Below are 13,778 nucleotides of genomic sequence, written 5' to 3'. Positions count from 1 at the left end.
TTACTAAGTCTTAGCAAGTGTTGCTAAGATGAGTTACCTAATGGAAGAGCAGCTTGGATAAGAAAATGAAAATCTAAGTCATGCAATGGCAGCCAAGAAAGAAGATCAAGGAACTGAAAGATCATAATGTTACCATTTCTGATTGAATTTGCCCATGTTAACTCCGAACTAAAAGCCTACATACCCAGTTCCACCTGGAGAGGCCACAATCCATAAAGCCATTATGACTGTTCGTTGTTGTCTTTCATCTCACTGGCCTCCTGCACTGTGGTCAAACATTCAAAGAGTTGTTCTACACTAAAAGGGAGAATATGGGAAGAGTTGGAAGAGCTGTAATGCTTTCAAACAACTACAAAGCCCACAGCTGAAACTGGCTATAAAACCTTCTAGAGACATAAGAGATTACTTGGCATTCCCAAATGAAGCCCTGCAACCTGTGACAACAGGCAAGGGGAAGCTGTACAGTGGCAACTGTGTATTTATGCCCCATTAAATATTTATCAGCTGTTCGCTGCTCATATCCTGTCTTACAATGCTGTTCCAAAACATTATCACATAAAATATCAGAACCAAGTAACATCTTAAAGCCATAGAAGAAAGAGCTGGAACAGACTTGGAAAAGTCTGGTCATCTTGTCTGGTCTCAAAACCAAACTGTATCTATCTTTCATTCCAGATTTGCCGGTGACCAATAGTTGTGCATCAATGGCCAGAAATTACAAACCAGAAACTCTTGAATAAAAACATTACCTCAACAATAGTGGCCCAAGAAGAAAACTTTCAACTTTATTCTAAAATGTTAATTGTGCTTGTGGGTTTTTGCTAGATTTGTTTTTACTGCACGTATGCTCTAGGGTACTTGCTTTACAAAAGCTAAAAATTTAAAAATAATTAATTGATGCACTTTCAGTTCAAATACAGAACTTAAAAGTTGGCTCATCAGAGCAATTTCAGGCTGCCTGCTGCCCTCAGACCACACATACAGAGGCACATGCTTGAGCACTTTTACAACTACCCACACATGATGAGCTCAGACTGCTTTCTCTAACAAAACCAATGTGTGAGATGTGCCTCTGTGTAGTGTTTGGGTCACACCCAGGAGCAAGGGAGGGTAAAGATGCTTGTAGGTAAAGATGCTTTTTACTCTAGTATCTAGTCCTAGTTTACCCAGGATATTAAAGATCCAGTTTACAAAACAGCTACACTTAAAGCAAGAGTATAGCAGCCTGTGTTTCCATGACTTTTCATCTGTAGTCACTTAGAAAAACATACTTTAATGATAAAATGACAAATGCAGAAAACAGGAAATGCTGAAAAAATTTCAACCTAAGAAAGAACTCTCAGGGGATCCAGCAAAAGTTTTCTTCTTTCATGAGATTTCAAGAGATTGGTGAACACCATGAGAATTACTATACATTTTAACACATTTTCCTTTCAGAAGAGTAGCAGCACCTATTACACAATCTTCTTGTAAAACAGGGCAAGACATGGATACAATCCAACACCTGTTAAATCACACACGTAGATTCACTTGAAGAAAGAAAATCCTTCTCTTCCTTGGTCACACAAAAGAGTACATAGAAGCATATTTATAACAACATAAGAAATCGAGCTTCCACTCCCTGCTTTCCCTAAAGACACCTGAATTAATATTTCTATCTCTTACTGCTAAAGAACTTAGTTATTGGGTATCCTTCCAGATGAAAGAGGTCTATTTAAAATTTTTTAGTATTTATAAGAATAAGGACTGAAGTCTAAGCACACCATGGCTTCCAAAAGTGCCCTAACAAGCTGTTTACTGTCACAGCCTCATGAATATTTAGAGATACTTATGAGGAGGAACAGCTTAACCAGAAAATACACTTTTCTGGTCTGTGACCAATTACAACAGGATACTCTTCTCAGCATATGTGGTAAACACAGTCTCCCATTTTGAAAACATCTAAAAGGGTAAGAAACATTTTCCTGTATCACTAGCTTGAGTTACTCTTAGCCCATATTTCAGAGTCCTTTCCAAACAATACCAGTAGTTTTGTAGTTTTGCTGAAAGCAGAATAATAAAATATGCATGGACCATGAGTCAGAGGACTTTTTTACACACAAGTTGGATATTCTTTGTGAAACACAGAACTTCCCTTGAGGAACACAAATTCTGAGAGAAGTGATGTAAGAAGAATTCCATTTCCAGTACAGCATTGGATAAAGACTTTTCCACAGCCTTAAAAGACAGTCACCTCTGCTGCTTCCAGCTAGCATCCCAGGAGGCAGATGAGACTGGAGGCTACATATGCTTTCAGAGAAAGCAATTTTTAGTCATGCTTTATACCACCAAAGACTGTGCTTTAGCTAAATTTGGTTCAGCATTGCTACATTCTAAGCAACTACTAGCAGCTACTATTTCATATCCTATTTGCTAAGCAATCTTCCCAATAGTCTACGGAAAACAGAAGAACTTTCCCTTTATCCACAGCTTGCTGGTGAACAGTGTAAATCAGACATTAGATCACTACAATCATCATCAAAGCTTACTTTTAAGTTACTTCTCTTGCAGTGGCACCAATTGACAAAGATCCTACAGAAAATTCACAACACAGCAGATTCCTATCTCTACCAGACTTACTTGCCAAAATGCGGCAGTGGGGCAAGAACAGCGAAAGCACCAGACCTTCAGCAAAGCTGCCAAAGACCACCAAGGGACTATAAATAAACACTTATTCAACCCTGTAATATTTAGTATCCATTTCTTAATCTGAGCAGTTCACAAGAGTTAACAGAGCTGTACAGAGCAATCGTTCAGAAGGAAAAGAACAGGAAGCACATTGAGACACTTACACAAAGCCTTAACCTCTCCTATGCCAAGGGCCTTCCACCTTCCACTGTTTGCAGCCTTTCCCCGGAGCACTGCAGCCTCCTGTTCACAAGTCTGCATCCCTTCCCTTGTGCTGCTGTAATGTTTCTATCCATGTCCTTCTGTCCTTGTCTCCTGTTCTCCTTGTTCTCCCAGCTCCCTACCTGCAAAGTCCAAGCCTGCTATGTTAGGGTTTCCATAGGAAGTGGTGGACACTGATGCAAGAATCATCCTTTCCCCACCTCACACTTCCCTACCCTCATTTCATATCTTTCACACAAAAGAAAAAAACAAAATAAAAAACAACAAAAAAAAAAAAAAAAAACAAAAAAACAAAACAAAAAAAAAAAAATGGTGGAAGTGGTCCTTGAAGCAGCACACAGGCATTTCCTAGTGACATCCATGCTTAACAATCAATTAACATGCAACTCTTGCCTCTGGTCACAGCATGCTTCAACCAGCTCTAACAGAATCACAAGCAGGGATTTTGAGCTGGTCGTGATGAAAACTATTAGGACAAAGTATTATCAAAAACCACCTGTGGCATGAGAGGGGACACCCAGGGGAGAAGAGTCACCTGGGGAGATCCCTGTGATGATTTTCTTCTTTGCTGGCCATCAGAGAGCATTTTCACTTGAGATTCTTCTTTCACTATTACCAAAAGTAACTGTAACTATTAAAGCTCTCATTTGCCATCAATTATGGACTGTCCCATTATCCTTTGTGCTTCAAAAACACTACTTCATATTGAAAGAAAGTACAAAAAATTGCATTCATTCTTGTGCGGGGGGGCAACAGCAGGTTTATCAATCACATTCTTTGTGAATGTTTGTGTTACTGCAATAACCTCAATTTAAAGACCACAAGGACACAAAATCAGAAGACTATTTTCTGGACAATCTCCTTCTGTAACAATGTATTTGTATTAATCAAAATGTTCTTAAAATGTACACCATTTTTGACAAAAGTTCACCATGATAATTAAGCACTGGCTTAATAGAATATAAAAAATATCAGTTGTCTCAAAGATTATAAAAACTCCAAAAGCAAAAGTTACATTTTTAAGAACTCAAATGGCCAAATGGATATTATCCTTCTGGCTCAGCTGAAAAAGGAAAAACTAAACTCACTGGACAAATCTGGTTTTTCAGGCTTGCAGGTACATGTAATCCAGTGTCCAAAACAGAAACAGACTGTCAGGAATTAACCAGTATCCTGTATTTTAAAATATATTAGCCACACATAACACATTGGTGTTATTCCTAACATTTGAAGTATCCTTTAGTGTAATTCATGGCTTATATAGTCCTTGACTCCAGGCTGTTCTCATTCTTTCTTTTTGGTGAAGTCATATGGTTTCCACCACTGTGCAAACTGCAACACCTTCTTCCGCTGCTCCTCAAAGTTCTGTCTGATTCCTTTTCTCCAGAGCCGTGGTTCCAAGTCCAGCATGCCGCCAATAATTTCCTTTGCAAGTAAAAGTAAGATAGATAACGATAAATGCAAAATTACCATACTACTTAACACTATCTTATCACAGAATGTAGAAATATGTATTTTCAAATTATGAGATTGTCCATTTTCTTCAAGTGCTAATTAAAACTTGAAATTCTGAAAAATATACCCATTTAAACATAGAACTGCAGTTCTTAGATGGTTGCCTCAGCAAAATTCTTGTAAGCACAGCACATTGATGTACTGCTTAAATATCCTAACACTGCAAGCCTGTTAATGCATTAGTGCATTTGTGATTAAGGTAAGTTCAGAGAAAGAAAGCTGCTCACTTTGCTGTTTCTAGTGTTATATTTCTCCCCCAATTTCTCCCATGTTTTTGCAACACCAACTCTTTAAAAAAAATGTTTTCTGTGACATCGTAAAGACAGGAAGAGTTTATTACAGCTCTCCCTGTATATACATTTTACACTATACATACCATGAGTAGCAACTAACCACACGAGGATTTTAGTAGTTGTCTGTATGTGTATGCACAGTAATTTATACAAGCAGGTGCCAGTGCACCTATGTATCAATACTATGGCCATGAAAATTCTCAAGTAGATGTAAGTATCTTCCATGTATAAGATTATATACTCATAATTTCAAATATCAGCAGTTCAGATCAAATTAAAAGAAACACCAGTTTATAATCACAATCTCAGTATCAGCTAGTGAAAAAATCAACTACTTCATTAAAGCAGCCAAGTTACAATGACTCATCAAGAAAAGACAGACAATAAACTCAGATAGGGAACACCAAAGTAACTGCTCCGGCAGCATCGTGGTTTAATTACTTAAATTTTCCAAAACAGACTATAATTGGTAAATTAATCTTTTACATAACAATACCTTTCCAAAGTAATGAGGGAAATTGTGTTGATCTTCAATCACATGAGCAAATCCTCCCTGAAGGCCAAAGTCCACAGAAAAGTACGGCAACCCTTTAGGAACCTACACAAGCAAAACCACATTTTCAGATGTTTAACAAACATTGCTGGCATTTAGTCAACCTCCCCACAGAAGAATGAACTTGAACTTGGTTTTGCAGTTTTATAGTATCACATTTTATTTTAAACTACCTCTCAAACCAACTACGTGTAGGATAAAATTGCAACAGAGAAACAGTAAAGCAAACAGGTGAGGGAAAAGAACAATTTACAGCAACTGGACAAAAAGACACTGAAGGGAGGATGACTGCGTGGCAGAACCTCCAGAGGCCACAGCTGGAATAGCAGGTAAGAGATGGGGACACCAGGCAGCAGTGTTCACAGTGGGCAAATGACTCCCTGACTCCACATCTATGAATTACATAAGTTTAAAAGAAATTTTAAGGATAACTAGCAAGCTGCATTTATTAAAGATGTTGACTTTGGTCAACATTCCTATGGTAACAGGAAATATTTACCCAGTAAAAAAACTGACTCAGGGGAAGGAGAAACACCTTTTTGGACAATAGATTACCAGAAACCCCCTCTATGTGAATGGACAGATATTATCCTTAGCTTGCCAAATCAGACAATAATTCTGTCAGCCTGCAGGAGAGATGCTAGATATCTGCCACAACAAAGACCCTCCAGTCTAACAGAAGTGGATCCATTTGTTGCTACAGTACTGCAAATAATTTCTGCTGTTTTACTGCAACAAGTTATTTTTCACTTCTTTAATTGCTGAGGACATTTCTGTACTGGTTAGATTTACAAAGCCTCCAATTCATAAGCATTTCCTCTGCTACAGTCCAAATAACCATACAACTTTCAGGAGTGTTCAATCTATTGCTTGAAATACTGACTCTAAAAATAATTAAGACTTTATAAAGAGGAGCAATGTAGCATAGCAAGAAACATTTAACACTTTAAATGGACTTAAAAAAAATCATTAGATAAGGAAAAATGGGTTGGCAGGTGATACCTTAAAGAAAAGGTCAGCTTTGTCTTATTTCTCACAATTTCTACGCACAATCCACCCACTAGGTGATGTCTTAGCCAAGTCTGACCTTCTAGTCAGGTACCACCATCTCCCAATACAACTCCCCAAATTCCCAAACCTCAGGTCAGTCTCTAAGCCACACTGTCCGATCTTCCTGAAGCCTACAGACATTCTTACCCAACAAATGTTAAAATCACACAACTGTGTAACAATTTATGTTCAGCTACATTGTATTACTGTAAAGAACTGTCCTGACTTATTCTGAAAACTGGCCTACCTTCAATAAATAAATAATAGTCACAAAAATGTATGGCTATATAACACACATCTTCCAGCTCAATATTAAAATGACAGAACAATCTTTGAACCTAACCAATCCAGCATTATTCCTTTAAGATTTGTTTATATAAAGATGGTTCATCTCAGTATCCAGGAGACAGAGAGGGTACTGTTCCCTTGTTGTACAAAAAAAAAAGATTCATAATGCTATTTATATTTTCATTTCATAAACTTAGCAACACAAACAGCTGTTCTAGGTTAATGAAAAGGACAAATCATATTTGTTCCAGGAAAGTAATTTGCAAATCTTTGATCTACCTTAATTCTTAAAGTTAATCAAGAAAATTATGCCAGTACATGTCCTCAAAGTGTCAGCTTTGTTCTGAACTAATGCTGGCAGCTTAGTCCACCAATTGTTGAAATAAATAGGAATATTTTCCCTAATGTCAGTTAAGAGTGCAGACTAGTAATTCTCCTCATACCTATTCCATCCTCTAATGCACTAATCTAATTGTGTTCCCTTTCTTCTCTCTTTGAAACAGTTAATAATGGAAAAATGTTAGAAGAATTTGATGATAAATTCAGGATACAAAACACTTCATTACTTACAGATTTCCGAATGTCTTTTGAAGAGAGATCAATTAACTTCTTGTTCATGGACCACTCTTCATCAGACTCCATTATAGCTTTCTGTAAAATTATTTTATCTAAAGGTGAAAACATTCCTTCATACAGCAAATAAAGAACTAACTGTAGTGAAATACATCGTAGCAGTGCAAGCAACAATAACTTCTTAACAAAGTAACTTTATTTTTGGTAACCTGTCTCATTTCCACAAGCTACTTTATAAAGACATCATATAGTATTTCAGACCCACCCAATTCAGATCCTCTGTTTCTTTTTTAAGTTTTGCTTGACACAAGTTTCAAATAAAAGGTCACATTCTCTTTTTACTCACCCCATACAAAACGTATTATGAATTCATTACACTAAATTAGCCTTTTTTCTATTTTAAACACCAAGAGAAGAATTCAGCTTAGAAGGATTATTGCCCTTAAAAACTCAAAGCTGATTCTGTATTCCCCATAGCATGGAATTGGGTATATTGTAGGGTAGGTACCTTTAAATTTCATTTGCAACGCAAATGAAATTCATTTGCAATTTTAATGGTAGATACTTCCAAAATAAATGACATTGCATTAAATCTTGTTCTTTCTCTTTCCTTGAGTGTTCAAAGAAAACACAAGTTTTACCAGCACCTGAAGCAGAGCAGTCAGATCTGACAGGTGGAGGATTTCAAATGTGGTAAAAGTTAGTGTGTGGTTGTTCACCATACTCCTGCCTCACTTCATCAAAACTTAATCACATTATTTCCAGAAAGCATAAATAGTATTTCAAAAATCAAATAAAAATAATTTACTTATAAAAGGCAAATAATGAGTCAGTTGCTGAAAGCTGAAAGGACTCAGCTCCAGGCAGAAGCCTCAATGAACCTTTTCTTAAAAGGTCAGGGTAAAGAGACCAGAAAAGCTGTAGAAGAAATATCTATCCTGCTGTAGAACATTCATCAGAGGCCTAAGACACATTGGGCTTACTGAAATAAAATGGGGAGGAAACAATATCTACATTGGTATTTCTTAAAATAGGTAACATTATTTTCTCATTTAATGCTTGCCAAGGCACAAATACTGTGTTTTAAGTTTATAGTACAAGACTCAAGTAAGAAGTACTGCAATCCTTAAAGCACTTCAAGAGGCTACAATTCTCTCATCTTCCTCTAGAATTTCAGTGCAGTCAGACTTGGGACAAATGTTCAGTGAAAAACAGCTCTTCCACTGACTACTTGAAAAACTGGATTATTTCACACTGCTTATTTTAAGATCAAGGAATATTAGCAAAGAATGGACCAGAAGAAGGATCTAAGAATATATATTTTCAAAAACAGCACTTGAATATAATTTTTTCCCCCAGAAATAGATGAATTATGATATATTCATTCAAATTACTTCATAAAAAAACATTTTTATGTACCTTGAAGTAGATTGGAGCCATATCTCCTACTTCTTTTGGAAGAGGAATGCATTCATATACCATATGATACCTCTTCTTCATACTTATGTTTGTTTCTAGGAACACACAGTCCAAGTCTTTAGCTTCAAACATTTTCACCAATGCATTTCGGAACATCTGTTTAAAGGAAAAAAAAATGTGTTATTTAAACTGACTTTGCAGAACTTTTAGATATAATGTACTATTTCACTAGCTTATTATATTTGTAATAAACTAACAATAAAATGGAAAACAGTAGCAATCATACTAGGAAAATTATTTATTCTTTATTATTTACGAATTTAAGATTAACTGTATTTCCTATGATAAAAACATAGGAAGTCTAGGAAACTATTTTGAAACACACAATATAATTAGCACAATAAACTTAAGTTTTAATATATACCACATATTTTTACAGCTGAAATTGAAACTATGTTGAACTTCTTAACTGTAGTGCTCCATAAAACAACATGGCTTTAGCAAGTCCCAAGCTTGCAATTCCTAAGAAGGTAATGACCTGGCTTTTACTGACTATAGTTACAATTACCCTTTTACTACTCCTTCCAATTATACAGTTCAACAAAAAAAAAATTAAAAAATGAAAGTATTTTCACTAGGCATGCTTGATCTTTAAGTAAAACACTAATAATTGCCTCAAAAAATAAATCCACCATCTTCATTGTTTGAAGCAAACCAAATGTAATACTCAGTACATGTGGCCTCAAGCTACATTTACCAGTTCCCTGTCAGAGGGAGGAGGTGCTGCACCTACTCAAAGTGTATTTCAGGTAACAATTCTGATAGCTTCAGTGTCAGGGTACTGCACACAGCCAAGAGGCCCTGCAGGGGCCAGGACCCTACCTGCTGGGGCTCTGGCTGCCTATGTAGGTGGGAAGCTCTGATACACTTCAGTTGTGAACTGGATCAGGTCTAGCAGAAAGGGATGGGGTATTAAAGAGTGGTGAGAACTGTGGACCTGGCCCCCTATCATTCAGGAGCTGCAATTAAGTCCAGGCTGTCTCTTTGGGTTCTTCTGAGCTGTTTCAGGAATGTCTGTGCCCAGCCAGGTACCTGGCAGCTCTTGGGCCCTAACTTCATCTCAGACCTAAGTCCTCACTGCTAACCTGCGTGGCCATCACAGGGCTATGGATGACCTTGCCTACTAGCACAGGAACACGCCTGGCCTGGTACCATGGGAGCGTGTCCTGTCATGAGATGACCTCCCCCACATGCCTTGCCCATTACCTTGAGCTCCTGACTTGGTTCCTGCAGAGCAGCTGGCTCTGGCTGCTCCCTGGCTCCTGACAGTTGGCATTGCATCCAAGATATGCAAAAGCATCATTCTATAGCTTACAATGTTCAGATGCTGAACACATTATCAAGAAAAAGGGATGATTTCTAAGAGTCATTCAAACTCATTTTCAAGTGCAAAAAAGATCTAACTTTCTGATAGAGTGAGTGTTTCTGAAAGTTTCTCAAGATCTTGAAAAATGCTTTTTAAAAATGAAGATTTTTGTCTAACGAGTGCTTTTATATCATTTCCAAGTGTAAGCCAAGAAATCACTGAAACTGTAGGAGCCTCACAGATCAAGGTATCATAGCCCTAAGACTCACATAATTCATAGGTAGTCCATTTTTTCCCAATTAACAATGCTCAGAAGTAGAAACAGCACCATTAAAAGGCAAATCCCATTCAAAGGTTTAAGATTCCCTATCTTAATGTAAATGGAGAGTGATGAATCAAACATACATAAACAAATACACATCAGCAACATCATAATTTACTGTAAAAATAAAGTACTGAGGTAAAAAAGAAGGAAAACAAATCATTACCAGGTTTTTAATGCAACAGGACTAGAAATTGAGCTCTTCATCCTTTTGCCATTTTGTTCAGTATAAATCAAACTAAAAGTCTAAGAAACATGGCCAATATATATCTAAAGTTGGCATTTAAGCTCTTCAAAGCAGGTCCTTGTGCCCTGAATTTTTCCTCACTAATGAGCTTCTCCAGGCTGTGACAGGAAAATGCTGCCATCATTCCCCTAAAGCAACTGATGAATTACAGCCGGAAGACACTGCCCAGTGTGCCATGACTGATATGGGCCTCTACAGCACAGAGTGACAGGCTACTCTGGATTAACAACTTTTTGTCTTCTCCTTGTCACTCCAGCCACCAGAACTCTACTTCAGAAACACACTGAAGCAAGCAATGTGGTGAGACACCAAAGGCTGAGAAAGATTATGACTTACAGCTGCTACCCTGCAGTGTTAACTGAAATGCAAAATCCACCAAAAAGCCTCGAATATCAGCAGATGTTAGCTAACTTTCCCCAGCTGGATTTTCTTATTTTTAAATACAGTGGACTTTTCCTCCAAATTCTGAGCAGGCCAAAGCATCAAGAATAATTAGCAGTGGAAAGGAGAGAACCATTCATAAGGGGAAATAAGAAGGATTGGCTTATGCTTGGGTGCACACAACATTAATACATGCAACAGTTCAGTCAACACAGAATGTGTAAAGATTTGTATCTTTTCATATTAAAAATATTCCATGCATATTTGCTTTGGCAAGTGAGCACATCGGTGTCTAAACTACACAATACATTAAATTCAAGAGCTTGAAGGCATACAGCATAAAGGAACTCTTTGCTTTACTCCAATATATCCTAAAAAAAAACCCAGCAAAAATAGTTAGCTAAAACACATACTTCACACAACCTTTTGTGAATACTTAATTTTTTTCCCTTCAACAGTAATAAAAAATATATCTCTTGCATCAGAAAGTTACTTAAGCCATTGACTGCCTGCTTATACTTTTGCTGACGTTTTCCAGACTCCTTCTTCTGTATTACATATATGTTGGGGGGGAAAAAATAATTATGTATCCATCACTTTCCAAAATACTTTGCTGCAAAGAAATATCTCAGAATATCTATATTCTCTCTATGAATATATTCACAGGATCAAAGGATAATGGTTTTATCAACTAGATGCCTTTTCTAACAAGTAAAACACTAGTGTTGAATACAGGGACTGCATTTGCTTATCTTTTCATTATCCTATTTTCTTTCTCATACAATTTAAAAAATCATAATTGTTTAGTTAAGAGCTTGGGGTAAACAGAAGATCGAGGATAAACATATTTATCACTTTTCCACATGCTCTTTTGTTCCTCCTGATTCCTACTTGTTGCACTTATTTGTTTCTTATCCAACTTTCTTAGGCATTTCTGTCATATGCAAGAGAACTCCATTTCTTTCTGGCTGGAAGGGAGCATAATTTACTATATGAAACAACATCAGACATGAGAATCAATGTGGGGGCAAATTTGAAAAGTCAGAGAATTCATCTGCCAGACTTGAGGCAAGACCAACATTATTTAAATTATTACAAACTTATAAATTATCCTGGTTTTAAGTCTCTAAATCTCACAACTACAACAATGAAACCTTTCTCTAGTCTGATATACTCTCCAATATTTCAATATAAGAGGTGGCAAATTGTTTTCCCCTTGTAATAATCCTGATGCCAGAATAGGGGATTGACAAACATAGTCAATCTCTTAGGCAGAAGCTTGTTACATCCCTCCCTTGATTTACCATCTCCAAAGAAAACAGAACTCAAAATGTCTTCATAAGAGACTTGGAAAGCACAACCCATCATGCTTGGTGCTTTATTTTAATAATTCTTTTCAAAAAAGACAGAAAGCTGGATTTGAACAAGGATCTCATTGATTTTAAGAGTAAGGTATTTCTCTCTTAATTAATATCCACGCAAAAACAGATTAAAAACTGAAGATATGTAAACAACATATTTGTTTTTAATTTTAAGTGATCTGTCTCCTCTGACAATTCTTCCTTTTCCTTGGCACTCCCAAGAAAATCCTATGAAGCCAGTTATTCTATTTTCTGTAAGGGATCAGCTGTACCTTCTTCATTTCCAATAGACATTCCTCTGACATGGTTTCAAAGATCTCCAAGGATGCACATTCTGCAGCATTCCAGGAAACTTCTCCTAGTGCTCATAAATGGAAAATTTGCTTCAGTATTTACCCTGCCTCTCTTTCCTGTAAATATTTGACCACTAATTTTCATCCACAATGTCAGAAGGTTTTGCCCCTTAGTGGAATCAGAACAGAGCTGCCAGACTGCAAATTATGAAAATACGTACTTATGACAAGGATGTTATTATCCACAACAAAATTATTTTACAAAAGGGTTAGAACAGGAGACAGTTTCTGAGCAGACCTGGATTTCTTCCCAGATGTCTTCATCCAAAAGAGTGGCTGCAGTATGGTGCTGTAGAGGGGCTATCAGGCAGTGACCTTCAGTAAGGGACTGGCTGCTTGGTAGAGACAAGTATACCTAAGAAAAGCAAACAAAAACTCATGTGCCCAGTTTTCCAGCATTAAAAACCTTCCCATTGCTGAGGCTAAGAAATTCATCATTTGCTAAATTCAAAACAACAGAAGCCATTAGCTACTAACTACAGAAAGGTATTAGCAATTTTAGTACTTTTTAAAAGGGCCCATTATCTACCAGCAAATCAAACAAACCAGTATCCTGAGAGCAGTTCCACCAGCAAGGCAGTATTTTCACCCTTATAAACCAACTGGTATCATAGCTGCTATGAAATCACACTGTTTTGTGCACTCTGGTCTTTTTAATATAGATATATGGCTTTATGCATTTTAAACAATATGTAGATATATATATAGATATATAATGCGTACTCTGTATCATGGTTTAACCTGGCAGGCAGCTAGACATCACACAGTTGTTCACTCACTCCCTGCTCCCAGTGGGATAGGGGGAGAGAATCAAGAAAAAAAGTAGAATTTGTGGGTTGAGATAAAGAGAGTTTAAAAGGACAGGAAATTAAGTAACGATGATGATAATAACAACAACGTACAAACCAAGTGATGCACATTGCAATTGCTCACCACCCACCAACTGCTGCCCAGCCACTTCCCAAGCACTGGCCCCTGGCCAACTTTCCCCTGAGTTTATCCACTGAGCACGATGTCATATGGTCTGGAATATTCCTAAGGTCAGTTAAGGTCAGCTGTCCTGGCCATGTCCCCTCTCAACTCCTTGTGCCCTCCCCACCTTCCCACTGGCAGGGCAGTACGAGAAGCAGAAGAGTCCCTGAGCACTACTTATCAACAACTAAAAACA

General features: G+C 37.2%; 1 protein-coding gene across 1 annotated transcript in view; it reads right to left on the bottom strand.

The window, feature by feature from the left end:
* Positions 1–3,732: 3,732 nt before the first annotated feature.
* The window catches only part of CWF19L2 (CWF19 like cell cycle control factor 2), a 59,844-nt gene continuing 49,798 nt past the window's right edge, over positions 3,733–13,778 (bottom strand). The window contains exons 14-18 of the mRNA XM_036392107.1: positions 12,849–12,965; positions 8,581–8,736; positions 7,159–7,239; positions 5,194–5,295; positions 3,733–4,314 (exon numbers count right to left, since the gene is read on the bottom strand). Coding sequence (XP_036248000.1) covers positions 4,174–4,314; positions 5,194–5,295; positions 7,159–7,239; positions 8,581–8,736; positions 12,849–12,965 — 597 coding nt within the window. The 3' untranslated portion in view covers positions 3,733–4,173. The remainder of the gene's footprint in view (positions 4,315–5,193; positions 5,296–7,158; positions 7,240–8,580; positions 8,737–12,848; positions 12,966–13,778) is intronic.

This window comes from Molothrus ater, chromosome 2, assembly GCF_012460135.2.
Source record: "Molothrus ater isolate BHLD 08-10-18 breed brown headed cowbird chromosome 2, BPBGC_Mater_1.1, whole genome shotgun sequence".
Taxonomy (NCBI): domain Eukaryota; kingdom Metazoa; phylum Chordata; class Aves; order Passeriformes; family Icteridae; genus Molothrus; species Molothrus ater.
Note: the sequence above shows the minus strand (reverse complement) of the source record. Positions and strands in the feature narration are given on the sequence as shown.